This window comes from Felis catus, chromosome C1, assembly GCF_018350175.1.
Source record: "Felis catus isolate Fca126 chromosome C1, F.catus_Fca126_mat1.0, whole genome shotgun sequence".
NCBI lineage: Eukaryota > Metazoa > Chordata > Mammalia > Carnivora > Felidae > Felis > Felis catus.
The window spans coordinates 42,575,367-42,602,420 of NC_058375.1; the positions used below are offsets into that span (position 1 = coordinate 42,575,367).

The 27,054-nt window shown below is 39.3% G+C and overlaps 1 protein-coding gene across 1 annotated transcript in view; it reads left to right on the plus strand.

The window, feature by feature from the left end:
- ZYG11B (zyg-11 family member B, cell cycle regulator) overlaps positions 1 to 27,054 on the plus strand; it is a 92,716-nt gene that overhangs the window by 59,400 nt on the left and 6,262 nt on the right. The window contains exons 11-13 of the mRNA XM_006934745.5: positions 2,429 to 2,626; positions 2,760 to 2,812; positions 8,940 to 9,037. Of these exons, the coding sequence (XP_006934807.1) occupies positions 2,429 to 2,626; positions 2,760 to 2,812; positions 8,940 to 9,037 (349 nt within the window). The remainder of the gene's footprint in view (positions 1 to 2,428; positions 2,627 to 2,759; positions 2,813 to 8,939; positions 9,038 to 27,054) is intronic.

Here is a 27,054-nt window from a genome sequence, read left to right on the forward strand (position 1 = left end):
TTTTTTTAATTTCAAAAAGAATACATGCTTATTATAACTAGTGAAACAGTGCAAAAGTGTATTTGAAAAGCTTAAGACTCTGTCCCCAGACTTCAATCATTTTCATTTCCATGAGGTAATTAATATTAATACAACCTGGTGTGCTTTCGTCCGGATCTTTCTCCATTACTTTGTGTTTGAATTTTTTTTTTCAAGAACCTATTTTGAAATATTGCATCTAAATTTTTTGTGATCAGAGAACATACTTTGATGTGAGTCCTTTGGAATTTATTGAGACTTGTGTATGACCCAGAATATGATCTTTGTAAATGTTCCATGTGTAGTATGGAGCCTGCTTTGGATTCTCTCTCTCTTTCTCTCTTTGCCCTACCCCCGCACATGCACACATGGGTCCATGCACTCTCTCTCTCTGAGTAAATAAAATGTTAAGAAAGAAGAAAAATGAATGGAAATGCCTTTTCATATTTAAATATGTGAGATTAGAGAGGAGTGATGATTAATCATTGATGCTGGTGGAAAAATAGATTATACACATTCACGTAGTGTATAGTTAAACTTGTCTCTTCTACCCTCTTTTTCATAGTTGAAGAAGAAAACTTGTTAGTCATTACAGAGAATACATTTGGACATGATGCCTTTCACTTTCATTTATTATAAAATGACTTAAGCTAAGGAACAAGTAGTCTCTTAATAATCGAAAGTTCAGTGTTTTGGTTCCTAAGAGATGGAATCAACATGTTAGGAAGAAAATTATTGTTTCATAGTAGATCAAATTAAGTTTTAAGAATGAGGATTAATCTTCAGAGCAGTATGTTAAGTTGGATCTTAGATCCTTTAGACCCATAGTCTAAATTGGAAACCCCTCAGTTGTTTCCCATGCGAATAGAGGTCTTCCTTATGTACTGTGTAAGGAAGCCATCACACCCCAAGCCCAGATAAAACGTCTACCTTATATAGGCCAACAGTCAAACTTTGGCGTTCAGTGGAGGTCTAAGGCTGTGAAATTTTTAAGACACAAATTACTATAATGAGGGGTGGCTGGCTGGCTTAGTTGGTAGAGCACGTGACTCTTGATATCAGGGTTGTAGGTTCAAGCCCCATGTTAGGTGCAGAGATTACTTAAAAATAAAAAATCTTAAAAAACGATCACTGTATTGCTCAAAGGGATGCTTTTTTGCCTTCATTTTATTTATGCTCTCCACATTATTCAGAACTGCTAATCCCTTTGTCCTTTTGATACACTCACCCCTCTCTGCTTTTTTGATAACCAAACTTTCCTGGTTTTTCTTCAACCTCTGTTACTGTTGCTTCTCAGCTTGGAGTTTCTCCAGACCACACAGATGGTATAAATTTGAACTACAATCTTGCATGAGGACAGTCCCTTATTGAAAATGGCAAGAGAAGACTTTTCCTTTTAGGCCAGATCCCAGATTACAATAGGCCTCTTTTTCATTCACCTATGTCAGTCTACTCTTTTTCTGAGGTGTGATACTTTGAAAGTCCTTGTCTTATATGTGAAGTCTTAGTTCCAGTTTTTAGCCTTACTTTCTGCCTTTGCATGGCTATTAAAACCCAGTGCTCTTGACTCTACAAGTCAGTGATGGCCTGTTACTGCTCTGATTTGGTTCCCTATTTGCTTTTTATCCCAGCAGGTTACATATTTAAAGGTTGTTGGATCACCTAGGTGGCTCAGTCAGTTAAGTGTCTGACGCTTGATTTTGGCTCAGCTCATGATCAAGTCTTAGTTCATGGGATCGAGCCCCACATCCAACCTCTGTGCTGGCAGCGCGGAGCGTGCTTTAGATTCTCTCTTTCCCTCTCTCTCTGCCCACCAACCCCCTTGTGCTCACATGCTCTCTCAAATAAATAAACATTTTGAAAATAAGTAAATAAACAAACAAATAAAGGTTGTTAGCTGTTTTCCCACTATCACTTCTAAATATTTTATAGCAGGGGATTTTTTAGGTTATCCACCTCATCATTTTGCCTGAAAAAGGAACTCACTACTGTTTCTGTATTATTTTATTGTTTTGTGAGGAGAGAAAATAAATCACCCGTAAACACACTGTGCTAACATAACAAAAGTCTTCACCTTTTATGTATATGCAGATAACATGTTTTTTTTTTTAATGTTTATTTATTTTTGAGACAGAGAGACAGAGAACGCGCGTGGGCACAAGTCAGGGAGGGGAGAGAGAAGAAGACAGATTATCTGAAGCGGGCTCTGCACTGACAGATGAGGGGCTTATACTCACAAACTGTGAGATCATGACCTGAGCCAAAGTCAGACACTTAACCAACTGAGCAACCCAGGCGCCCCTGCAGATACGTGTTTAAATTGTTACAATCTCTGTTCCTTCTTAGAATACAAATGGTCATTTAGCCATTATGCATATTACTTCAATTTTTATATCTTCTTTTTTTCCAGAATAATATAGCTGAAGTGCAAGAATTGCATTCTGAGTTAATGTGGAAGGATTTTATAGACCACATCAGTAGCCTCCTGCATAGTGTTGAAGTGGAAGTCAGTTACTTTGCAGCTGGAATTATTGCCCATTTAATATCTAGAGGTGAACAAGCTTGGACATTGAGCCGTAGCCAGAGGAATTCTCTTCTGGATGATCTGGTAAGGTCATTTGGTGTTTTCTAGAAGCATACAAACAAACATTCATCGTAGTTAAGCTATCAGAGTTTCATAATGCAATAATGCAGTGCTGAATAAATATTGTATTCTTTCTTGTGTGTCTTGTGTCTTGCAGCATTCAGCTATTTTGAAATGGCCAACTCCAGAGTGTGAGATGGTAGCATACAGGTAATTAGCAAGATAATTAATATTAAGCCCTTAACCTAGTCATTTCGCTTGCTTGGAGATTATTCCTACCAGGTGTATAATGTATTTTCCCTCAGGCATCTATCTTCTTACTGGTTTTAAAAGGATTGAAATATTTTCACTTTTTTCTGTTACCTGTCATTCATCATTTCTTCTTTCATTTCACATTTATTGAAGAAAGTGCCAAGGACCTGTTCTATGCTCTTAAAATTCAAAGATGAGTATGACATGTTGCCTACATTGAAGAGGCAGAGGAGAGAATAGGTGAACTAGAAGATAAAATTATGGAAAAAGAGGAAGCTGAGAAAAAGAGATAAAAAATCCAGGAGTATGAGGGGAAAATTAGAGAACTAAGTGATGCACTAAAAGAAGTAATCTATGCGTAATTGGTATTCCAGAGGAGGAAGAGGGAGGGAAAGGTGCTGAAGGTGTACTTGAAGAAATAATAGCTGAGAACTTCCCTGATCTGGGGAAGGAAAAAGGCATTGAAATCCAAGAGGCACAGAGAACTCCCTTCAGATGTAATTTTAATCGATCTTCTGCACTACATATCATAGTGAAACTGGCAAAATACAAGGATAAAGAGAAAATTCTGAAAGCAGCTAGGGATAAACGTGCTCTAACATATAAAGGGAAACAGATAAGACTCGTGATGGATCTCTCTACTGAAACTTGGCAGGCCAGAAAGGAATGGCAGGAAATCTTCAATGTGATGAACAGAAAATATATGCAGCCGAGAATCCTTTATCCAGCAAATCTATCATTTAGAATAGAAGGAGAGATAAAGGTCTTCCCAAACAAACAAAAACTGAAGGAATTCATCACCACTAAACCAGCCCTACAAGAGATCCTAAGGGGGATCCTGTGAGACAAAGTACGAGAGACAACGCTACAAGCATGAAACCTACAGACATCACAATGACTCTAAACTCATATCTTTCTATAATAACACTGAATGTAAATGGACTAAATGCACCAACCAAAAGACATAGGGTATCAGAATGGATAAAAAAATAAGACCCATCTATTTGCTGTCTACAAGAAACTCATTTTAGACCTGAGGACACCTTCAGATTGAAAGTGAGGGGATGGGGGCGCCTGGGTGGCGCAGTCAGTTAAGCGTCCGACTTCAGCCAGGTCACGATCTCGCAGTCCGTGAGTTCGAGCCCCGCGTCAGGCTCTGGGCTGATGGCTCGGAGCCTGGAGCCTGTTTCCGATTCTGTGTCTCCCTCTCTCTCTGCCCCTCCCCCGTTCATGCTCTGTCTCTCTCTATCCCAAAAATAAATTAAAAAAAAAAAAAAGAAAGTGAGGGGATGATGAACTATTTATCATGCTACTGGAAGTCAAAAGAGAGCTGGAGTAGCCATACTTATATCAGACAAACTAGACTTTAAATTAAAGGCTGTAACAAGAGATGAAGAAGGGCATTATATAATAATTACAGGGTCTATCCATCAGGAAGAGCTAACAATTATGAATGTCTATGCGCCGAATATGGGAGCCCCCAAATATATAAAACAATTACAAAAATAAGCAACCTTATTGATAAGAATGTGGTAATTGCAGGGGACTTTAACACCCCACTTACAGCAATGGATAGATCATCTAGACACATGGTCAATAAAGAAACAAGGGCCCTGAATGATACATTGGGTCAGATGGACTTGACAGATATATTTAGAACTCTGCATCCCAAAGCAACAGAATATACTTTCTTCTCGAGTGCACATGGAACATTCTCCAATATCACATCCTGGGTCACAAAACAGCCCTTCATAAGTATAAAAGAACTGAGATCATACCATGCACACTTTCAGATCACAATGCTATGAAGCTTGAAATCAACCACAAGAAAAAGTCTGGAAAACCTCCAAAAGCATGGAGGTTAAAGAACACCCTACCAAAGAATGAATGGGTCAACCAGGCAATTAGAGAAGAAATTTAAAAATATATGGAAACAAACAAAAATGAAAATACAACAATCCAAACACTTTGGGATGCAGCAAAGGCAGTCCTGAGAGGAAAATACATTGCAATCCAGGCCTATCTCAAGAAACAAGAAAAATCCCAAATACAAAATCTAACAACACACCTAAAGGAAATAGAAGCAGAGCAACAAAGACAGCCTAAACCCAGCAGAAGAAGAGAAATAATAAAGACCAGAGCAGAAATAAACAATATAGAATCTAAAAAAACTGTAGAGCAGATCAACGAAACCAAGAGTTGTTTTTTTGAAAAAATAAACAAAATTGATAAACCTCTAGCCAGGCTTCTCAAAAAGAAAAGGGAGATGACCCAAATAGATAAAATCATGAATGAAAATGGAATTATTACACCAATCCCTCAGAAATACAAGCAATTATCAGGGAATACTATGAAAAACTATATGCCAACAAACTGGACAACCTGGAAGAAATGGACAAATTCCTAAACACCCACACTCTTCCAAAACTCAATCAGGAGGAAATAGAAAGCTTGAACAGACCCATAACCAGTGAAGAAATTGAATCAGTTATCAAAAACTTCCCAACAAATAAGAGTCCAGGACCAGATGGCTTCCCAGGGGAGTTACCAGACATTCAAGGCAGAGATAATACCTATCCTTCTCAAGCTATTCCAAAAAATAGAAAGGGAAGGAAAACTTCCAGACTCATTCTATGAAGCCAGTATTACTTTGATTCCTAAACCAGACAGAGACCCAGTAAAAAAAAAAGAACTACAGGCCAATATCCCTGATGAGTATGGATGCAAAAATTCTCAATAAGATACTAGCCAATCGAATTCAACAGCATATAAAAAGAATTATTCACCATGATCAAGTGGGATTCATTCCTGGAATGCAGGGCTGGTTCAACATTCGCAAATCAATCAACGTGATACAACACATTAATAAAAGAAAAGATGAGAACCATATGACCCTGTCAATCGATGCAGAAAAAGCATTTGACAAAATTCAGCATCCTTTCTTAATAAAAACCCTCGAGAAAGTCGGGATAGAAAGAACATACTTAAACACCATAAAAGCCACTTATGAAAAGCCCACAGCTAACATCATCCTCAATGGGGAAAAACTGAGAGCTTTTTCCCTGAGATCAGGAACACGACAGGGATGTCCACTCTCACCGCTGTTGTTCAACATAGTGTTGGAAGTGCTAGCATCAGCAATCAGACAACAAAAGGAAATCAAAGGCATCAAAATTGGCAGAGATGAAGTTAAGCATTCACTTTTTGCAGATGACATGCTATTATACATGGAAAATCCGATAGACTCCACCAAAAGTCTGCTAGAACTGATACATGAATTTAGCAGTTGCAGGATATAAAATCAATGTACAGAAATCAGTTGCATTCTTATACACTAATAATGAAACAACAGAAAGACAAATAAAGAAACTGATCCCATTCACAATTGCACCAAGAAGCATAAAATACCTAGGAATAAACCTAACCAAAGGTGTAAAAAATCTGTATGCTGAAAACTATAGAAAGCTTATGAAGGAAATTGAAGAAGATATAAAGAAATGGAAAAACATTCCGTGCTCATGGGTTGGAAGAATAAATATTGTCAAAATGTCAATACTACCCAAACTATCTACACACTCAATGCAATCCCAATCAAAATTGCACCAGCATTCTTCTCGAAGCTAGAACAAGCAATCCTAAAACTCCTATGGAACCATAAAAGGCCCTAAATAGACAAAGTAATTTTGAAGAAGAAGACCAAAGCAGGAGGCATCACAATCCCAGACTTTAGCCTCTACTACAAAGCTGTCATCATCAAGACAGCATGGTATTGGCATAAAACAGACACATAGACCAATGGAATAGAATAGGAACCCCAGAACTAGACCCACAAAAGTATGGCCATCTAATCTTTGACAAAGCAGGGAAGAATATCCAATGGAAAAAAGACAGTCTCTTTAACAAATGGTGCTGGAAGAACTGGACAGCAACATGCAGAAGGTTGAAACTAGACCACTTTCTCACACCATTCACAAAAATAAACTCAAAATGGATAAAGGACCTGAATGTGAGACAGGAAACCATCAAAACCCTAGAGGAGAAAACAGGAAAAGACCTCTCTGACCTCAGCCGTAGCAATTTCTTACTTGACACATCCCCAAAGGCAAGGGAATTAAAAGCAAAAATGAACTATTGGGACCTCATGAAGATAAAAAGCTTCCGCACAGCAAAGGAAACAATCAACAAAACTAAAAGGCAACCAACAGAATGGGAAAAGATATTTGCAAATGGCATATCGGACAAAGGGCTAGTATCCGAAATGTATAAAGAGCTCACCAAACTCCACACCCGAAAAACAAATAATCCAGTGAAGAAATGGGCAGAAAACATGAATAGACACTTCTCTAAAGAAGACATCGGATGGCCAACAGGCACATGAAAAGATGCTCAACGTCGCTCCTCATCAGGGAAATAATCAAAACCACACTCAGGTATCACCTCACGCCAGTCAGAGTGGCCAAAATGAACAAATCAGGAGACTACAGATGCTGGCGAGGATGTGGAGAAATGGGAACCCGCTTGCACTGTTGGTGGGAATGCAAACTGGTGCAGTTGCTCTGGAAAACAGTGTGGAGGTTCCTCAAAAAATTAAAAACAGACCTACCCTATGACCTAGCAGTAGCACTGCTAGGAATTTACCCAAGGGATACAGGAGTACTGATGCATAGGGGCACTTGTACCCCAATGTTTATAGCAGCACTCTCAACAATAGCCAAATTATGGAAAGAACCTAAATGTCCATCAAGTGATGAATGGATAAAGAAATTGTGGTTTATATACACAATGGAGTACTACATGGCAATGAGAAAGAATGAAATATGGCCCTTTGTAGCAACGTGGATGGAACTGGAGAGTTTATTCTGAGTGAAATAAGCCATACAGAGAAAGACAGATACCATATGTTTTCACTCTTATGTGGATCCTGAGAAACTTAACAGGAACCCATAGGGAGGGGAAGGAGAAAAAAGAGAGAGAGAGGTTAGAGTGGGAGAGAGCCAAAGCATAAGAGACTCTTAAAAACTGAGAACAAACTGAGGGCTGATAGGGGGTGGGAGATGGGTATTGAAGAGGGCATCTTTTGGGATGAGCACTGGGTGTTGTATGGAAACCAATTTGACATTAAATTTCATATATTTAAAAAAAAAGATGAATCCAATAAACTAATCTGGAAAAAAAAAAAAAAGACATGTTGCCTACAGACAAGAACCTTACAGCCTAGTGAGAGACACCAAATGTGAATCAGACATAATTCACTATTAAGCTAGTTATATACATAGGATGCTATGAAATTAAAGATGACAGTACTTAAATGCAATGGAAAATGGTAAAAAGCTTCCAGAGGAAGTAAATTATGAGCTGAATTTTGAGAGATAACTAAGTAGGGGCAGAAGATTTTAGGAAGAAGAGATAATGTCTTAATGCAAAGAGGTCCAGGACAAGATGATACACTGAAAGAACTAGAAGTAGCACCAGGTTAGTTTGGGGAAACAGTTTGTGATAATTTCTTAAAGTGCATATTGGATGCCTCACTGTTTATGACAGGTGACTTCAGAGCTAAGTTACTAATTTCCTGAAGGACTCCATATTGCCATATAAATAACATTATTGCATCTTATTTTTGTTCTCTACTTCACAAATGCTGATAGTGCCAACATTTTTGATTCCCCCAACTTATGTTCTATCTATTTTGGAGCAGAAGGCAGAGGACTGGTAGAAATTGAAAGGCTGGTATTCACTTTCGTGGTGTTCTACCAGATAGTTGCCAATTAACTCCTCCTTTTCTCAGTTTCCAAAACAAGGTCTGTTGTTCTTAAATGTTTATCTTCAATACCAAAAGAGTATTTCCAAAAAAATATTTCTGCCAGTACCTTGTTCTGATCACCTTCCAACTTTTGTACCAAAACTTTATATGAACATGATCCTTTCTCAAGTGTCTCAAGACAAGGAAATAATGCTCTATAATTCATTTATATTAGTTTAAAAATAGTTGGATGAAATTTCTAGTATGAAAAGCTCAGGAATTATTGCTTTAGAAATGACACTAAGTATAGGATGTAACTTTATTTTTTTTCTTTTGAAACTTTAGGTCCTTTAATCCATTTTTCCCTTTACTTGGCTGTTTCACAACACCAGGAGTCCAGCTATGGGCAGTTTGGGCCATGCAACATGTCTGCAGCAAGAATCGTATGTACCAAAAAGAGAACTATGTTTTTCTTTTTCAAGTGATATTCTCCTTACACAAGAAAGCCATTTCTAAATGGTATATTTAAAAAAAATTTTTTTTTACCTTTGTTTATTTTTGAGAGACAGAGACAGAGCACAAGTAGGGGAGGGGCAGAGAGAGAGGGAGACACAGAATCCGAAGCAGGCTGCAGGCTCCGAGCTGTCAGCACAGAGTCGAACGTGGGGCTCGAACTCACAAATCGCGAGATCATGACCTGAGCCGAAGTTGGACGCCTAACTGACTAAGCCACCCAGGCGCCCTTTAAATGGTATATTGAAATGATTTTTTTTTTTTTTTTAAGGACACAGATTTTAAAAGACACAATATAAGAACCTTTAGGGGTGCCTGGCTGGCTCAGTTGGTAGAGCATGCAACTTTTGATCTCAGGATCATGAGTTCAAGCCCCACCCACACTGGGTGCAGAGATTACTTAAGAGAGAATCTTAGGTTATAAACTAAATTTATTCTTTCAGAATTATCTCAGTAATACTAGATACTGAATGACAGTGATGAATGAGACACTGTTCTGTCGTCATGGAGTATAAAAATTAGGTTCCTACATGGGGTGCCTGGGCGGCTCAGTTGGCTAAACGTCTGACACTTGACCACAGCTCAAGTCATGATCTCAGGTTGTGAGTTCAAGCTCCTGTGCTGGGCCTTTAAAAAAAAAAAAAAAAAGAAAAAAAAAGGAGCCTATAGTGAGTCCATCTGCTAATCAAAAGTTTTAAGGTGAGGGGCGCCTGGGTGGCGCAGTCGGTTAAGCGTCCGACTTCAGCCAGGTCAGGTTAAGCGTCCAACTTCAGCCAGGTCACGATCTCGCGGTCCGTGAGTTCGAGCCCCGTGTCAGGCTCTGGGCTGATGGCTCAGAGCCTGGAGCCTGTTTCCGATTCTGTGTCTCCCTCTCTCTCTGCCCCTCCCCCGTTCATGCTCTGTCTCTCTCTGTCCCAAAAATAAATAAACGTTGAAAGAAAAAAAAAAAGAAAAAAAAAAAAAAAAAAAAGAAAAAGTTTTAAGGTGATCCAGTGATTATGGTACATTTCAGTGCCCAGTCCTCATCCACACAAAACTTCATTGTTTAAGACATTGCTGTCTGCACTCATGGTCTCTGGAGAAGCAAGAATTTGGATTAGATTCCATATTATTCTTTTTTGAGGGTTATGATACAACTCTTTGTTGGTTATTTATTAATAAAATTCATTCCATTAAATGATTTGAAACACTGCAGAAAAAACACTTTAATAGTAGAAACATTTTAATACAGTATAAATTAAAATATTTGAAATTAGGGGTACCTGGGTGATTCAGTCGATTGTGTCTGACTTCGGCTCAGGTCATGATCTTGGGGTTTGTGGATTTGAGCCCCACGTCAGGCTCTGTGCTGACAGCTCAGAGCCTGGAGCCTGCTTCAGATCTGTGTCTCCCTCTCTTTCTGTTCCTCCCCTACTCGTGCTCTGTCTCTCTCTCTCTCTCTCTCTCTCTCTCTCTCAAAAATAAATAACACATTAAAAACATTTTTTTTTAGTATTTAAAATTAGAGATCAGGACCAAGGAAAAATAATTGGAAAAGAAATTAAAGGTTATAGGGAAAATAGTAGAATATAAATACATAGACCATACATGGTGATTCATGTTCTTTCTGTGGCTGGGCTGCAAATAATCAGCTACATAGTTCTCTTTACATATAAGGAGGAAATACCATTCCATATCCTTACAGGGAATTAAAGCTTTTCTGGGCAATTAACTACAAATTAAAATTTTTTTTACGGAACCTCAATAGGGATGATATTATAAATGGACTCATATAGGAAGTGTGAGAGTTGTTTTTAACAATAGTGATGTAGTAAATAGCAGTAACATCTTACAAGATACCTTCTTATTCTTTGATGAAAACTCAGTGCATAATACAAAAAGGCAATTCAGTGGAAGCTCTTTTATGTGAGATACACAGAGGACAGAGGTTTAGGGAATAGGATGTGATAGAGAAAACTGCCTTGTACCCAGCTAAACTTCTACCTCGGAGCTTTTTTGTTGTTGTTAAATTTTTTTTTTTAACGTTTTATTTATTTTTGAGACAGAGAGAGACAGAGCATGAATGGGGGAGGGTCAGAGAGAGGGAGACACAGAATCTGAAACAGGCTCCGGGCTCTGAGCTGTCAGCACAGAGCCCGACCCGGGGCTTGAACTCACTGACCGCGAGATCATGACCTGAGCCAAAGTCGGCCGCTTAACCGACTGAGCCACCCAGGTGCCCCTACCTGGGAGCTTTTCTGACCCCTCCGACTATATTCCCCAGTTCATTCATAGACACTTCCTCTGGGGTGCCTGGGTGGCTCAGTCAGTTAAGCTTCTAACTCCTGGTTTTCACTCAGGTCATGATCTCATGATTTGTGAGTTTGAGCCCTACATCAAGCTCTGTGCTGATGATGAGGAGCCTGCTTGGGATTTTCTCTCTCTCCCTCTCTCTTTGCCCCGCTCACACTGTCTCCCCCTCTCTCTCTCAAAATAAATAAGCTTAAAAAAATTGAGACTGCCTCAATAGCTATATTAAACTGCCTCTGATCCAAAAATTTCCTCCTTTTATTGTCCTTACAGGTTCTGAGAACTCCCTAGTTTCTTAACAGCCTATCACATAAGTATTTATTTTTGTTATTACTTTTAAGTGTTGATGTTCTTTTAAGTTTATTCTGTGGATGATCCTCCTGAAAAATTTATTCCAAAATGCACTGTAGGGGTGCCTGTCTGGCTCAGTCAGTAGACCATGTGACTCTTGATCTTGGGGTTGTGAGTTCGAGCCCCCTGTTGAATGTAGAGATTATTTTAAAAAAATGAAAATAAACAAAATGCACTGTAATTGGGGAATGTTAGAATATTTATCTCCAACTCAAGTAGTTTAGGTTTCTATATTCCTGCTTCCCTGGCTTATCTTGTTTATATTTAAATGGAATTGACTTCTCAGTTTGCATTAAAAGTTCTAATGCTGCTTATAGCTTTTAATAATTAAGAGATAGTATAGCATAGTAGCAAAAGCACACAGGAATCTACCTGGATTCAAATCATGTTCCAGCACTTATGTATGACATCTTGAAGAAATCAGTAAGCCTGGGGCCGCAGTTTCACATTTGTTAAATGGGAATAATAATAGTACCTATATCACACATTATAATGAGTATTTTCCCGTATTTTAGAAAGTTTTTGACAACATGATTTTTAGTAATCACATAATCTTTATTGTATGGTATATTAGTTTCCTAGTACTACCATAACAAAGTACCACATGTGGGTGACTTAAAACAACAGGAATGTTTGTCTTTCCGTTCTGGAGGCTTGAAGTCTAAAATCAAGGTGTCTTTAGGGCCATACTTTCTGGGACAGCTCTAGGGAAGAATTCTTCCTTGCTTCTTCTAGCTTCTGGTGTGTGCTACCAATCCTTAGCATTCCTTGGCTTTACACGCATCACTCCTGTCCGATGACCATCTTGTCCACATGTCTTCACATCGTTTTCTGTGCATATGTTTCTGTGTCCAAATCTCCCCTTTTCATAAAAGAACACCAGTCATAATGGATTAAGGTCCACTCTAATGACTTCATCTTAATTATATTAGCAACAACTCGATTTCCAAATAAAGTCACATTCTGAAGTACTGGAGATTAGGACTTTAACCTGTGTTTTTGGGGGACATAACCCTTAATACATTCCTCTATACTTAATAAATGAACTTAGCAGTAATTTATATAGCCACTTCCCTATTGATCAACATTTAAGTAGTCTACCTTTTAATTTTAAAATTATATCCAAGCACTTGTTTGAGAGATATTCATCAGACCGTTACTTATAATAGCAATTAAGTTTAAGTAACCTAGAGGTCCAGCAATAGATAAATGTGAAGTAATGTTGAAATACCAAGACAGTGGTATATTTGTATGTTATTAGTAAAGAAGACATGATAGAAAATTATATAAGCAGAAATTTATACTTTGGGGGCCATGACAGAGTAACTTGTACCAGACTCGCCCTCTAACCATTAATACTAGAAAACACAGGGTGGGAAAGATTTGGAACAAGTCTTTCTAGACAGTAGGCAAAAGGCAGCAAAGATTCCCATCCCTGAAAGAGAACCAAGTACAGCACAGCAATTTCATTGACCTGAGGAGATAAGTTTGGTGAGATTGAGGTATCGGACAAAATGTATGGAATTTATAAGTCAGAGAGTAATGCAGAGGTGAAAGCTACATCTAGAAGAGACTCCAGAAATCTTAAATGTTTCTTGAGTTTTTGTCTGATTAGTGAGCTGTGAATGTCTAGGATGAGACTCCTTGAGGTCTGAGAAAGAACAAATACCAAAGAGTGGCTAACTGAACAACACTTGGAGCTCACACAGGGTTTGGAAATACTAGACTTCCTAACACTGGAAAGAACTTAACACCCAGGGCATTCAGTATAGATGCTAGAAGAGATTAAACTAGCCCTAAAATAAGGGCTTCACTAGGGTGACACTAACACAGCTTAAAAACAAGTTTGAAATGGTTAAGTTGCTCTGAAAATAAATTAACTTTCTGCCGGAGAAAAACTAAGCACTCTTTTAAAAAAAGAACAAAATCTAGCCTAACTCAACAACATGTTTAGTATCTGATAAAAATTGCTAGATGAGGGAAGAAGCAGGAAAATGTGACCCATAACCAGAAGAAAAATCAGACACTTGAAATAGACCCAGAAGTGATGGTGATAATGCAAATACCAGAAAAGTAACTTCAAAAAAATTTTTATAGATACGATCCAAGATTTTAAAGAAAACATGAATATTAATAGAAGAAAAAATATAAAAAAGTAAATAAAATAGAGATACTATAGCTAAAACTTTAAGTATTTGACATGAAAAATATCTGGATGGGGTGCCTGGATGGCTCAGTCAGTTAAGCACCTGACTTCAACTCAAGTCATGATCTCACAGCTTGTGGGTATGAGCCCAGCATTGGGCTCTGGCAGATAGCTCAGAGCCTGGAGCTGCTTCAGATTCTGTGTTTCTCTCTCTCTGCCTCTCCCCTGCTCACGCTGTTTCTCTCTCTCTTAAAAGTAAATAAACATTAAGGGAAACAAAAGTAGTGTAAAAACAGGGAGTGGGACAAAACAGAAGAGACTCATAAATATGGAGAACAAACTGAGGGTTACTGGAGGACTTGTGGGAGGGGAGATGGGCAAAATGGGTAAGGGACACTAAGGAATCTACTCCTGAAATCATTGCTGCACTATATGCTAACTAATTTGGATGTAAATTATTTTTTAAAAAAATTAAATTAAAATTAAAGAAAAAAATAAACATTAAAAAAGGTTCTAAAAATGAAAAAATATATATCTGAATGAACTTAATAGTAGATAACAGAAGAAAAGATCAGCAAAATTAAATGCATAGCAGTAGAAGCTATCTAAACTGAAGCTTAGAGAGAAATAAAGCTTGGGGGGGTGGTGGGTATGTGGGGTGGGAAGAAAACCAGAATTACCCTGAAATCAGTACCAGACAAAGACCTTGTAAGAAAAGAATTACTGAACAATATCTCTCATGAATGTAGATGAGGAAATTCTTAATTTTCTAACAAATGGAACTCAACAGTGTATAAAAAGGACCAGGAAGGTTATTCTAAGAATGCAAGGTTGGTTTACATTTGAAAATCAGTGTGTTCGTTTCTATTACCAGAAGAGGAAAGAAAAGCAATCTGGGGCACCTGAGTGGCTCAGTCAGTTGAACGTCTGACTTCAGATCAGGTCATGATCTCACGGTTCATGGGCTTGAGCCCCACGTTAGGCTTTGTGCTGACAGCACGGAACCTGCTTCAGATTCTCTCTCTCTCTCTCTCTCTCTCTCTCTCTGCCCCTTTTCTACTCGCGCACTCTCTTGCTCTCAAAAATAAACATTAAAAAAAAAAAAAACGAAAAGCAGAAAATAGATGCAGAAAAAGAATTGACAAAATCCACTACACAGTCCTGATAAAGGATGTCTAAGGAAATCCTATAGCTAACATCAAAATTAATAGTGAAAAATTAAATGTGAATGTTGCCCTACCAAGATCAGGAACAAGAGGGTGTCCAGTCTCACCATATTGAACATTGTAATGGAGGATTTGTCCAGTGTGATCAGGAAAGAAACAAAAGACATCCAGAGTGGAAAGAGTGAGGTAACAGATGACCTGATTATCTCTGTAGAAAAATCCCATGAAATCTGCAAAAGGGCAACTAGTTCTAATTGAGTTTAGCAAGGTTCCAGGATACACGATATACACAATAATCAGTTGCATTTCTGTATACCAACAACAACCAATATAAATGGAAAAATGACATTTACAATTGTGTCAAAAACTATGAAATACTTAGGGATGGGTGTATCTGACCAAAATGTATAGACCTGTACACAGAAAAACAAAGCACTGCTGAGAGACATTGAAGAAGGCCTAGCTAAATGGAGAGATCTACCATATTCATGAGTTGAAAGACTTAATAATGTTAAAATGACAATTCTCCCCAAGTCTGTTGTAGATTTATACAGCCCCAGTCAAAATCCCAGCAGGCTTTTGAAGAGAAATTGACAGACTGATTCTAAAATTCATACAGAAATGCAAAGAATATTAAAATAACTTAGAAAAATGAAGAACAAAATTGGAGCACTTCCACTACCTGACTTCCAGCTATTCTATAAGCTACAGTAATCAAGACAGTGTTTTGTGGCTCCAGTGTGTGTTTTCTCCACAACTCACCAGGCAATTCTCCCATTCTCAGCAACACTGACTAGATGTCCTACAAATTTAGTTTAATTCTGACACTATTAACCTGGAGATGGCATCAGATCCTACAGTCCCATAAGACTACTGCCCTACTTCAGATGCCAGTCCCAAGTCTAGGTTTTTACCTGTGCTTCTGACTGGTTATAAAGATTAGAGGTTCCTATAAGCCCCTCTTCTGTTTGATTAATTTGCTAGAGCAGCTCATAGAACTCAGGGAAACATTTAGTGACATTTACCAGTTTATTATAAAGGATATTATAAAGGATACTGATGAACAGCCAGATTAAGAGGTACATAGGGTGGGGCCCAGAAGTATCCTGAGTACAGGAGCTTCTGTCCCCACAGAACTTGGGGTGCACCGTCCTTCAGGGCATGTGGATGCATTCACCAACGTGGAAGCTCCTCATATCTTCTTGTTCAAGAGTTTTTATAGAGCTTAATCTGCACCTTCCTCACTTACCCTTTCTAGAAGTCCAAAGATGGGGCTGAAAGGTCCAACCCTCTAATCATTTGGTCTTTCTGTTCACCAGCTTCATCCTGAGGCTAAGGACTCTGCTCTGTCACCTTATTAGCATGTTCTCAAAAGGGACTCCTGATAAATGACAAGATACTCCTATTGGGAAATTCCAAGGATTTGAGGAGCTCTGCCAGGAACCTGGGACAGAGACCAAATAATTTCTTATTCTACCATGAGCCACCCCAATCTTTGGCCACAGATCCTTTGTAACAAAAAGATCATAACAGTTAACAGATACTGGCACATCATGAGAGTCCTATTCAGTCATTAGTAATCATATCATATGAAAATGTCTGCCAGGGCAAGGCCACTCAGATTTGCAGGCTTCCATTAGATCTTGTGAAGTTTCAAAAGCAGAAGTGGTCTTAAGGTGAAGCCATATATTGCTCTCAGGCAGCTGGTACAACTGAGCTAAGAGATATCTCTTGCTCTGAGCTTCTTTAGCGGTGTTAGTGTTCTCTTGGATTTCACTCATGACATGACCCATTTGTTCATTTCTGTACCTTTAGCTACTATTTTTCTTTCTCTTCATTTATACCAAACTTTTCTACCTCTGGAAGGGACATTAGTTTTGGCCACTGTGCTGATCTAGATTGCAGGCAGTAATACTAGATTAATACATGTCTCCCACTGAGTCAACTCTCATTCAGAGAGGGTAAGATTACATAGGTACAGAACTAGTGGGCTGTATTTACTTCCGGGCAGTATAATTGCCTTCACTTTTAATCCCAATTCTGTCAGATGGAACATCTCCTCTCCGTTAGGCTCTGGGGAATTCTGACAAAAATATTTTATTATTATTTACTCTTTTAGGGAGAGAGTGTATGAGAGGAGCAGAGAGGGAGAGAGAGGGAGAATCCCAAGCAGGCTCCATGCTCAGTACAGAGCCCAACTCAGAGCTTGATCCCACAACCCTAGGATCATGACCTGAGCCTAAATCAAGAGTCAGACACTCAACTGGCTGAGCCACCCAGGCAACACAAAAACATTTTAAAATACAGTTACAATTTCTTACTTAGGAATCATCCCTGCTTCCAACATGGGTAGTTGCAGCCCTGATCTGTGACCACTGCATCAGGCTGGGAATTTTTAATTTTTTTTTAAGTTTATTTTGTTTTGAGAGAGAGAGAGAGCAAGCGTGCATGTGCGCACAAGTGGGGAGGGGAAGAGAGGGAGGCAGAGAGAGAGAATCTTAAGCAGGCTTTTAACTGTCAGTGCTGAGCCTGATGCAGGGCTCGAACTTAACAAACCTCAAGATTATCACCTGAGCTTAAGTTGGATGCTTAAGTGACTGAGCCACTCAGGTACCCCTTGGGAATTTTTTTTTTTCAATGCTTGTTTATTTTGAGAGAGAGCACAAGCAGGGAAGGGGCAGAGAGAGGGGAAGAGAGGATTCGAAGCGGGCTCCGTGTTGAGAGCAGAGAGCCCAATGCAGGGCTCAACTCAAGAACCATGAAACCATGAGATCATGACCTGAGCCGAAGTCAGATGCTTAACCAACGGAGCCACCCAGAAGCCCCTGGTTGGGAATTTTTTTTTTTTTTTTTTTTTTTTTTTTTTTTTTTTTAAGTTTAATTGGAGCTCCTGGGTGGCTCAGTCAGTTAAGTGCCAGACTTCAGCTCGGGTCATGATCTCACGGTTCATGGGTTCGAGCCCTGAATCTGGCTCTGTGCTGACAGCTCAGATACTGGAGCCTGCTTCAGATCCTGTGTCTCCCTTTCTCTCTGCCCCCCCCCCCCAACTCTGCACTGTCTCTCTCTCTCTCTCTCTCAAAAATAAACATTAAAAAAATTTTTTTTAAGTTTAATTGATACAGGGAAGAAGAAGAAGAAGGGGGAAAAAAAAAGTATAGTCATTTTACCAGTATCCTCCCTTAGCAAGAATTACATAGCCATACCAGCATCCTTTCCCATTCCCTCTTCTCTGGATCCACCAGAAAAACGGAAGAATATCTAGTGGGGACACTCTTTTTAGCCCCACTCATATTGAGCATGAGCATACTCTCACAAAGGCATGGAATCTAGCTCTTCAGACCTGTTTCTCACCTCTACCCCACCCCGTTTTTATTTTTTATTTTTATTTTTAATTTTTTTTTTTTAACGTTTATTTGTTTTTGAGACAGAGAGAGACAGAGCATGGACAGGGGAGGGGCAGAGAGAGAGGGAGACAGAATCTGAAACGGGCTTCAGGCTCTGAGCTGTCAGCACAGAGCCCAATGCGGGGCTCGAACTCACGGACCGTGAGATCATGACCTGAGCCGAAGTCAAACACTTAACCGACTGAGTCACCCGGGCGCCCCCCACCCCCTTTTTAAAACAACCAATATATGAATTGCCCATTCCAGTTCTTTGAAACTGTTACCCTGAGGAAGATCTCTCTCTGCCCATTGTTGGACATTGGAAGGGAGGAAAAAGTGTTACTCAGCTCTGCCAATTTGTGCCTCAGAGGTTGCAGGAAGAATGTCTAGATTCAGCCTCTGTCTGCATTGCTGCAGTACCCCAGATCGACTCATTTCATGGACCCAGGTGGCTACCTCGAGGGAGCAGATGGGCCTGAAAATTAAACTGATGAAGACAGATTTACAGAAGAAAAGCATACAAATTTTATTAAAACTTCAAAGTTTTATATGTGGGAATCTTCAAACAAGAATGAAGCCCTGAAGTGACCAGAGCAGGAAGCTTTTATACCTTTTAGATAAAGAAACAAATTTGTGAAAAATTGACAAGACAAAGATGTTTTGGCTAGGGGTAGTAAATGGTGAAGAAGTGGCTAGGAAAATAAGAGTTAGTTAAATACAGTTTGTTTGTACAGATTCCTCAGCCCCCAATTCCAGGTCTCTGGTGATAAAATATCTTCCTTCTTCCTGGTACAAGGAGGGTGCCTTTCACATGGGCGTTTTATGACCTATTTCAGGGAAGGAAGGTGAGGGAGGGAAGTCAGAGTAATCTTCCCGCTTCTGCTGTTTTCTCAAACAACTTTAGCTTAGGATAGTCAATATGCCAAGAAGCCATGTTTTAGGGCAATGTGTCCTGAACTCCATCAACATTATACACTGTAAAATATGTTCCTTGATCAGAAGAAATGACAGTCGGCTGTCCAAATTGTTTCAATGTCTTATGTTTTGGTTGCTCTATAGCATTCTAAGCATTCATATCTATCACTGTCTGAGCAAAGCCCAGTCCAGAGTCAGTATCTACTTCTGTCAAGACCCATCTGTATCTCCCCAGGACTACCAGTGCTAGTCTGACTTGCTAGCTATGATCAGGGCCTTTCCCCCCAGGGAATTTGCCACATAGCCATCTACAGTGTCTGTCTCCTTTGCTGGCAGGCTGAACAGTTCTTGCTGGCAATTTGTGCCTCAGAGATTGCCATATGTCTACATTCAGCCCATATCTGCATTGCTGTAGTATCTCCATATCCACTTATTTCATGGACCCATGTGGCCACCCCAGGCCACCCCAGGCAAGTTCTTCTGCTGGTCTATTCCAGTTATCTTCTGAACCTACAAGGAGTTCTGATGGGTGTAGAAATGTCCTACTAGAATGCATTCTTCAGATTCCCACAGTGATTTCCATAGGGCCATGTCTCATACGAGCACCCCTTCAATTCTGTTCCTATTGCCCTTGTGCCCATCCGTATGCTCAGGCCATTGACCACTGCCCTCAAGACATTAAAAACCCAAAAAGAGCCTTTTATCACTTTTCAGTTCTTTAATCACTGCTGCGAAAACAGCATGCAGTTCAGCTCACAGAGCTCATTTGCTTTTACCTTTTTTAGTCAGAGTGCTGGCCTTTCAAACAGGATGTTTTCTGTTCACCTTGGAACTACTGTCCACAAACCAAGCAACTCTTTGTCGGCTAGTGGACAGCTGTTTACAAGGTACTGTCCAAGTGATGTTAGAATGTAGCAGCTCCTTGTGCAGTTTCAAAGTGGGTCCTAGGGAGAAAGAGTCTTCCTGCCCATGATTATACCCTCCTTGCATTCCCCAGGTAGCATTATCCTGTATAAACAATTTCCATTTCACTAGGGAACTCTCCTAGCACTGCCATCCCCATTAGAGTGTTTCTCTGACATCACCCAGAACACCATGCATATTTCAGGTTTTAAGATCATTTTTTAATCCTTCTGTCATAAGGTAGCTTCAATTAATGTCAGATAGCAAGGTAGTAAATGCCTCTTGGTTGGAAATTCTCTAGTCCAATGCCCCAGTCTGTTCTTCACATAAGTAAGGCACAGAGAATTTGTCTCTACCAGCACTTCGGCCTATATTCTACACTGCACAGGCTTGAGAAACCTTCTGGTACCCATTTAGCATGTCTACTTAACATTGCTTGAAGAGTAGATTTACATGCTTTCTGTTTTACAATGTTAGGTAGGAGTAACATTTCCTAGTCAAATAAAATGTCCATCCTTATAATACAGTTAAGTAAAAGAAATACAATCACTTTACATAAAGCCTACTCAACCATACCAGTTGTCCTACAAACTTTTAGTTTAATTCTATTACATTCCTGACTGTAGCCTTCATTAGGACTTCATCCACAGATTTTGACTTTATATTACTAGGTAGGTGAAGTGTTCCCTAGCGAGACATAATGCTCATTCCCATAAGACATTCAGGTAAAGGAAACACAGTTTCTTTACATAAAACCTGTTTAAACATTCCACCTTTCATAATTCCATCAACCCATACATTAAAAAAATTTTTGTTTAATATTTATTTATTTTTTTTTTGAGAGAGAGAGCAAAAGAGTGTGAGTGGGGGAGGGGCAGAGAGAAAGGGAGACACAGAATCTGAAGCAGGCTCCAGGCTCAGAGTCCAATGTGGGGCTCGAACCCACACACTGTGAGATTATGACTTGAACCAAAGTCAGCCGCTTAACTGAGCCACGCAGGTGCCCCTCAACCCACACATTTTTATTTTCTCTCGATCTAATTATAAGCCCACATTAGGGCTTCACCAGTGGATTTTGGTAACTTTTCCATTCCCTGACCAATTTACCCAGTCTTACCTGAAAGGCTTTGAGTCCCCAGTGAGGGGTCATGCCAAGGAATCCTGGACCTTTTATCTTGATTAATCTGCGTAACCACTGCCACAAGCAGTTGCTGGTAAGGTTTAGATCCATCTCTAAATTCTGTTGGCAACTTTTACCTTTAGTAACTGATTGCAGCTCAGCTGCTACTCCATATCATGGTGAATACCTGGCTACTCTGGAATCAGAGGTTTTTCATCCCTCTTTCATCTTTTCTCTTCCCAAACCACATATTTTTATGAGCTACAGCCATTATAGCAAATCCCATTTCTTTTTTAATTTTTCTTTTTTTTTTTTATTCTGAGGGAGAGAAAGAGCACATGCGAGATGGGAGAGGCAGAGAAAAGGCGAGAGAAAATTCCAAGCAGGCTCTGCATAGATGGTGCCGAACCCAATGCAGGGTTCGAACTCATGAACAGCAAGATCATGACGTGAGCCAAAAGAGTCAGATACCTTAACCAACTAGGCTACCCAGGCACCCCTCAAACCCCACTTCTGACATCAATTCTAACACCTGTTTTTTCCACACTCCACCAAGCAGTTTTCCAGTTCTCAGCAGACAGCATCTGTGCACACTACGAATTGAATTCAATTCTGACATTTACCTGGAGACAGTGTCAGATCCCATAGGTTAAGGGTTAGTCCCACAAGACTGCCTTCACTTCAGACACCAGTTGCAAGTCCAGGCATAGAAATAGGCAAAGGTTCAGTGGACCAGAATAGAGAATACAAAAATAGGGCTAGACATATATGGTTGATTAATTTTTGACGTAAGTTTAAAGTGCATTCAATAAAGAAATGATAATCTTTTCAACAAACGGTGCTACAACAAATCCAGCTACAACCACTGGATCTCTGGATGCAAAAAAAAGTGAGGGGTGCTTGGCTGGCTCAGTTGGAAGAGCAACTATTGATCTTGGAGTTGTGAGTTTGAGCCCCACATTGGATGTAGAGATTACTACAAAAAATAAATAAATAAATAACTACTTTAAAAAAAGCCCCACTTTAGGCATGGAGCCTACTTTAGGAAAAAAAAAAAGTGAGCTTATTCTACCTTGGACTCTACCCAGGCAAACACCCCCAAAAATTAACTCTTAATTGATCATAGGCCTACATATGAAACAAGAAACTATTTAAAAGTACTAGAAGACATGCCTGGGTGGCTCAGTCAGTTAAGCATCCAACTCTTGATTTTGGTTCAAATCATGATCTCACGGTTTCATGAGTCTGAGCCCTGTGTCGGGCTCTGCGCTAAGTGGAGCCTACTTGGAATTCTCCCTCTCTCTCTGCCCCTTCTCCACTCATACTCTGTCTCTCTCAAAATAAATAAACGTTAAAAAGAAAAAACAAGTTCTAGAAGAGGGGCACCTGGGTGGCTCAGTGGGCTAAGTGTCTGACTCTTGGTTTCAGCTTAGGTCATGATCTCAGTGGTTTCTGAGTTCAAGCCCCGTGTTTGTCATATTCTGCACTGACAGTGCAGAGCTTGCTTGGGGTTTTCTCTCTCTCTCTTCCTCTGCCCCTCCCCCTCTCATGTGCATGTGCTCTGTCTCTCTCTCAAAATAAATAAATAAACAAACTTTAAAAAAGGCTCTAGAAGAAAACAAAAAATCTTTGTGACTTGATGTTAGGCAGATTTCTTTTTTTTTTCTTTAAGATTTTATTTTTTAAGTAATCTCTACAATCCAATGTGGGGCTTGAACTTACAACCTAGAGATCAAGAGTTGCTTTCTTTACCGACCAAACCAGCCTGCCACCCTGCAGATTTCTTAAATATGCACAAAAGCATGATCTACAAAGGAAAGAAAATAGCTAAATTGCCCTTGATCGAACTTAAGGACTTCTGTTCTTTGAAAGATACTGTTAAAAGAATCAAAAGCCAGTACACATACTGGATCAAAGTATTTGCAAATCACATGTCTGATAAAGCATAGGTATTCAAAACTTTTATAAAGAATTCTCGGGGCACCTGGCTGGCTCAGCCAGGGGAGTGTGCGCCTCTTGATCTTGGGGGTGTGACTTTGAGCCTGTGTTGGGTGTAGAGATTTCTTAAAAATAAAATCTTCTTTAAAAAAAAAAAGAAAAAGAAAGAAAGAAAGCTCTCAAAACTTAATAAGAAAACAATACAAGTGAGGAGAAAATGGACAAAAGAGTTGAACAGATCCTTTACCAAAGAAGATTAATGGATGGCAAATAAGCACATGAAAAGATGTTCAACATCCTTAGGACAGACATATATATCAATGCATTAGAATTGAGAGTCCAGAAATAACCCCCAAAATTGATTTTTGACATGGGTGCTAAGACAATTTAATGGGGAAGGAGTCATTTTTTCAACAGTGCTGGGAAAACTGAGTAGGCACATGTAAAAGAAGAATCTGATTCCTTACTTCATACTGTATATAAAAATTAACTCAAGGGGCGCCTAGGTGGATCAGTGAGTTGAGTGCCCGACTTCGGCTCTGGTCACGATCTCCCAGATTGTGAGTTTGAGCCCCACATCGGGCTTGCTACTGTCAGTGCAGAGCCCGCTTTGGATCTTCTGTCCCCCTCTCTTTGCCCCTTCCCCACTTGCACACATTCTCTCAAAAAATAAATTAAAAAAAAAAAACACAACAACATTAAAAACTAACTCAAAGTAGATTCTAGACCTAAATGTAAGAGCTACATCTACATCTAAATAAGCATATAAAATTTTTAGGAGGAAAACATAGATTTAAATCACTATAACCCTGGATTAAGCAGTAGCTTCTTAGGACACCAAAAGCTTAAGTGACAGAAAAGCTAGTTTAATTGGATTTAATTAAAAAAATGAAAACTTTTGTGCTTCAAAGGACACCATCAAGGAAGTGAAAAGACAATTTACAGAGGACACCATCAACAAAGTGAAAAGACAATTTACAGAAAGGTTGAAAATATTTGCACATTATATATCTGATAGAGGGACATGTTTTCAGAATATATAAAGAGTTCTTACAACTCAATGATAAAAATAACCCAGTTTAAAAATGGGCAAAGGACTAACTAGACTTTCTACAAAGAGATCATGTGAACGGCCAATAAGCACATGAAAAGAAGCTCAACATCATTGGTCATTAGAGAAATACAAATTAAAACCACAATGAGGGGTGCCTGGGTGGTTCAGTCAGTTAAGTGACTTTTTTTTTTAATCTTTCTTTTTTAATGTCTATTTATTTTTGAAAGAGAGACAGAGAGCGAGTAGAGGAAGGGCAGGGAGAGGGAGACACAGAATCCAAAGCAGGCTCCAGGCTCTGAGCTGTCAGCACAGAGCCTGACACAGAGCTCGAACCCACAGACCACGAGACAATGACCTGAGCTGAAGTCACGTTTAACCACCTGAGCCACCCAAGTGCCCCAAGTGTCAGACTCTTGATCTCAACCCAGGTCATGATCTCTGGGTTTGTGGGTTTGAGCTCTGTGCTGTCAGTGTGGAGCCTGTATGGGATTCTCTCTCTCCCTCTGTCTCTGCCCCTCCCCCACTCGCTCTTGCTCTCTCTCAAATTAAACAAACATTTAAAAATTAACACCACAACGAGACACTAGTTTATGCCTACTAAAAAGGCTGCCTATAAACAAAAAAGATGGATGATGGCAAGTGTTGGCAAGAATGTGAAACAGCTTTCTCATTCATTACTGATCAGATTGAAAAACTGTACAGCCATTTTTGGGGCACCTGGGTGGCTCATTCAGTTATGCATCAACTCTTGATTTTGGCTCAAGTCATGATCTCATGGTTTGTGAGTTTGAGCCCTGCATCAGGCTTTGAGCTAACAGTGGGGACCCTGTTTGAGATTCTCTGTCTCTCCCTCTCTCTTTGCCCCTCCCCCAGTTTCTCTCTTTTTCTCTGTCTCAGAATAAATAAACATTTAGAACAATGAAAAAATTATGCAACCATGTTAGAAAACAGTTTGATGATTTCTTATAATGTTAAGCGCACATTTAGCATTTGCCCAGCATTCTAAGTATTTCCTCAAGATCACTGAAACAGAAAGTCCACAAAAATACTTCTGTTGGGCTCCTGGGTGGCTCAGTCAGTTAAGCATCCTACTTCGGCTCAGGTCATGATCTGATGGTTTGTGAGTTTGAGCCCTGCTTTGGGCTTTCCATCTCAGTGCACAGTCTGCTTCAGATCCTCTGTCTCTCTCTCTGTCCCTCTCCCTCCCTCCCCCTCCCCTGCTCATGTCCTCTCTCTCAAAAAATGAACATTAAAAAAAAAAAAAAAGATTAAAAAAATAAAAATAACGTAGTATAGTCAATGCAATAGAATATTTACTTAAAATACTTAATACTTTATTTTTTTATTATTTTCTTCCTTTTTTGAGAGAGAGAGAGAGAAAGAGAGAGAGAGAGAGAGAGAGAGAGAGAGAGAGAGAGAGAGAGAGAATCTCAAGCAGGCTCCATGCCCAGCACAGAGCCCAACATGGGGCTTGAACTCACAACATGAGGTCATGACCTGAGCCAAAATCAAGAGTTGGACACTTAACTGGTTAAGTCACCCAGACACCCCTGTTTATTTTGTTTTATTATTTTTTTTTAATGTTTATTTGTTTTTGAGAGAGAGAAAGACAGCCGGGGAGGGGCAGAGAGAGAGGGAGACAGAGGATCTGAAGCAGGTTCTGCACTGACAGCAGAGAGCCTGATGTGGGACTCGAACTCACAAAATCTGAGATCATGACCTGAGCTGAAGTCAGACACTTAACTGGGCCACCCAGGCACCTCCTAATATTCAAATTTTAAAAATACTTAAAAAAAAAAAAAAAACACTACCACATATACATAGCAATATGGACACATCTCAAGTCAGGCTGAGGGGGTGAGTTCCAGCCCTGCATGGGGCTCTTTGCTGACAGCTCAGAGCCTGGAGCCTGCTTGGGATTCTGTGTCTCCCTCTCCTTTTCTGCCCCTCCCCGACTCATGCTCTGTCTCAAAAATAAACAGTAAAATAAAAATTTTTAAATAAGCCATGCTGAGCAAAAATAGACTCAAAAGAATACATACTGTATGGTCCTATTTACTTGAAGTTCTAGACCAAGCAAAAGTCAATATCATAGAAATTAGAGAAGTGGTTGCCTAGGTGAGGCTGCAGAGGAGATTGCAAAGGTGCACAAGGAACCTTTTTTTTTTTTTTTTTTATTCTATATTCTGATTGTGGTGGTGGTTATACAAGTGTATACATTTGCCAAAACTCATCAAATTATAGATTAAATTGGGTATATTTTACTGTGTGTAAATTATACTTTAATAAATATGACTAAAACTAAAAATACTTTTAAAAGTGGTATATATAAAAAGAAGAAATACTTAAAAACAAGGCAAAGAAAATATTTTAAAAGAAAATTACGTGTACAATATGAATGCCATTAAATTTTTTTTAAAAAATATAGGAAATGCATAAAAGTGTAATAGCACCTATCTTACCTATGATTTGGGATCAAACAAGTTTTCTTTTCCAGATTGTCTATGCTTTAATGTTATGATTTTTATTTATTTATTTTTGGTAAAAAAATGGTTTATCCATTTCATTTTTTTGGTATAAAACACATGGGAGAAACCTATTCAACCTAACCAATCAACATACAGCCTTCCACATGGAAAGGTACTTTTATCAAACTTTGAGTCTAAGAACATACAGATGTTT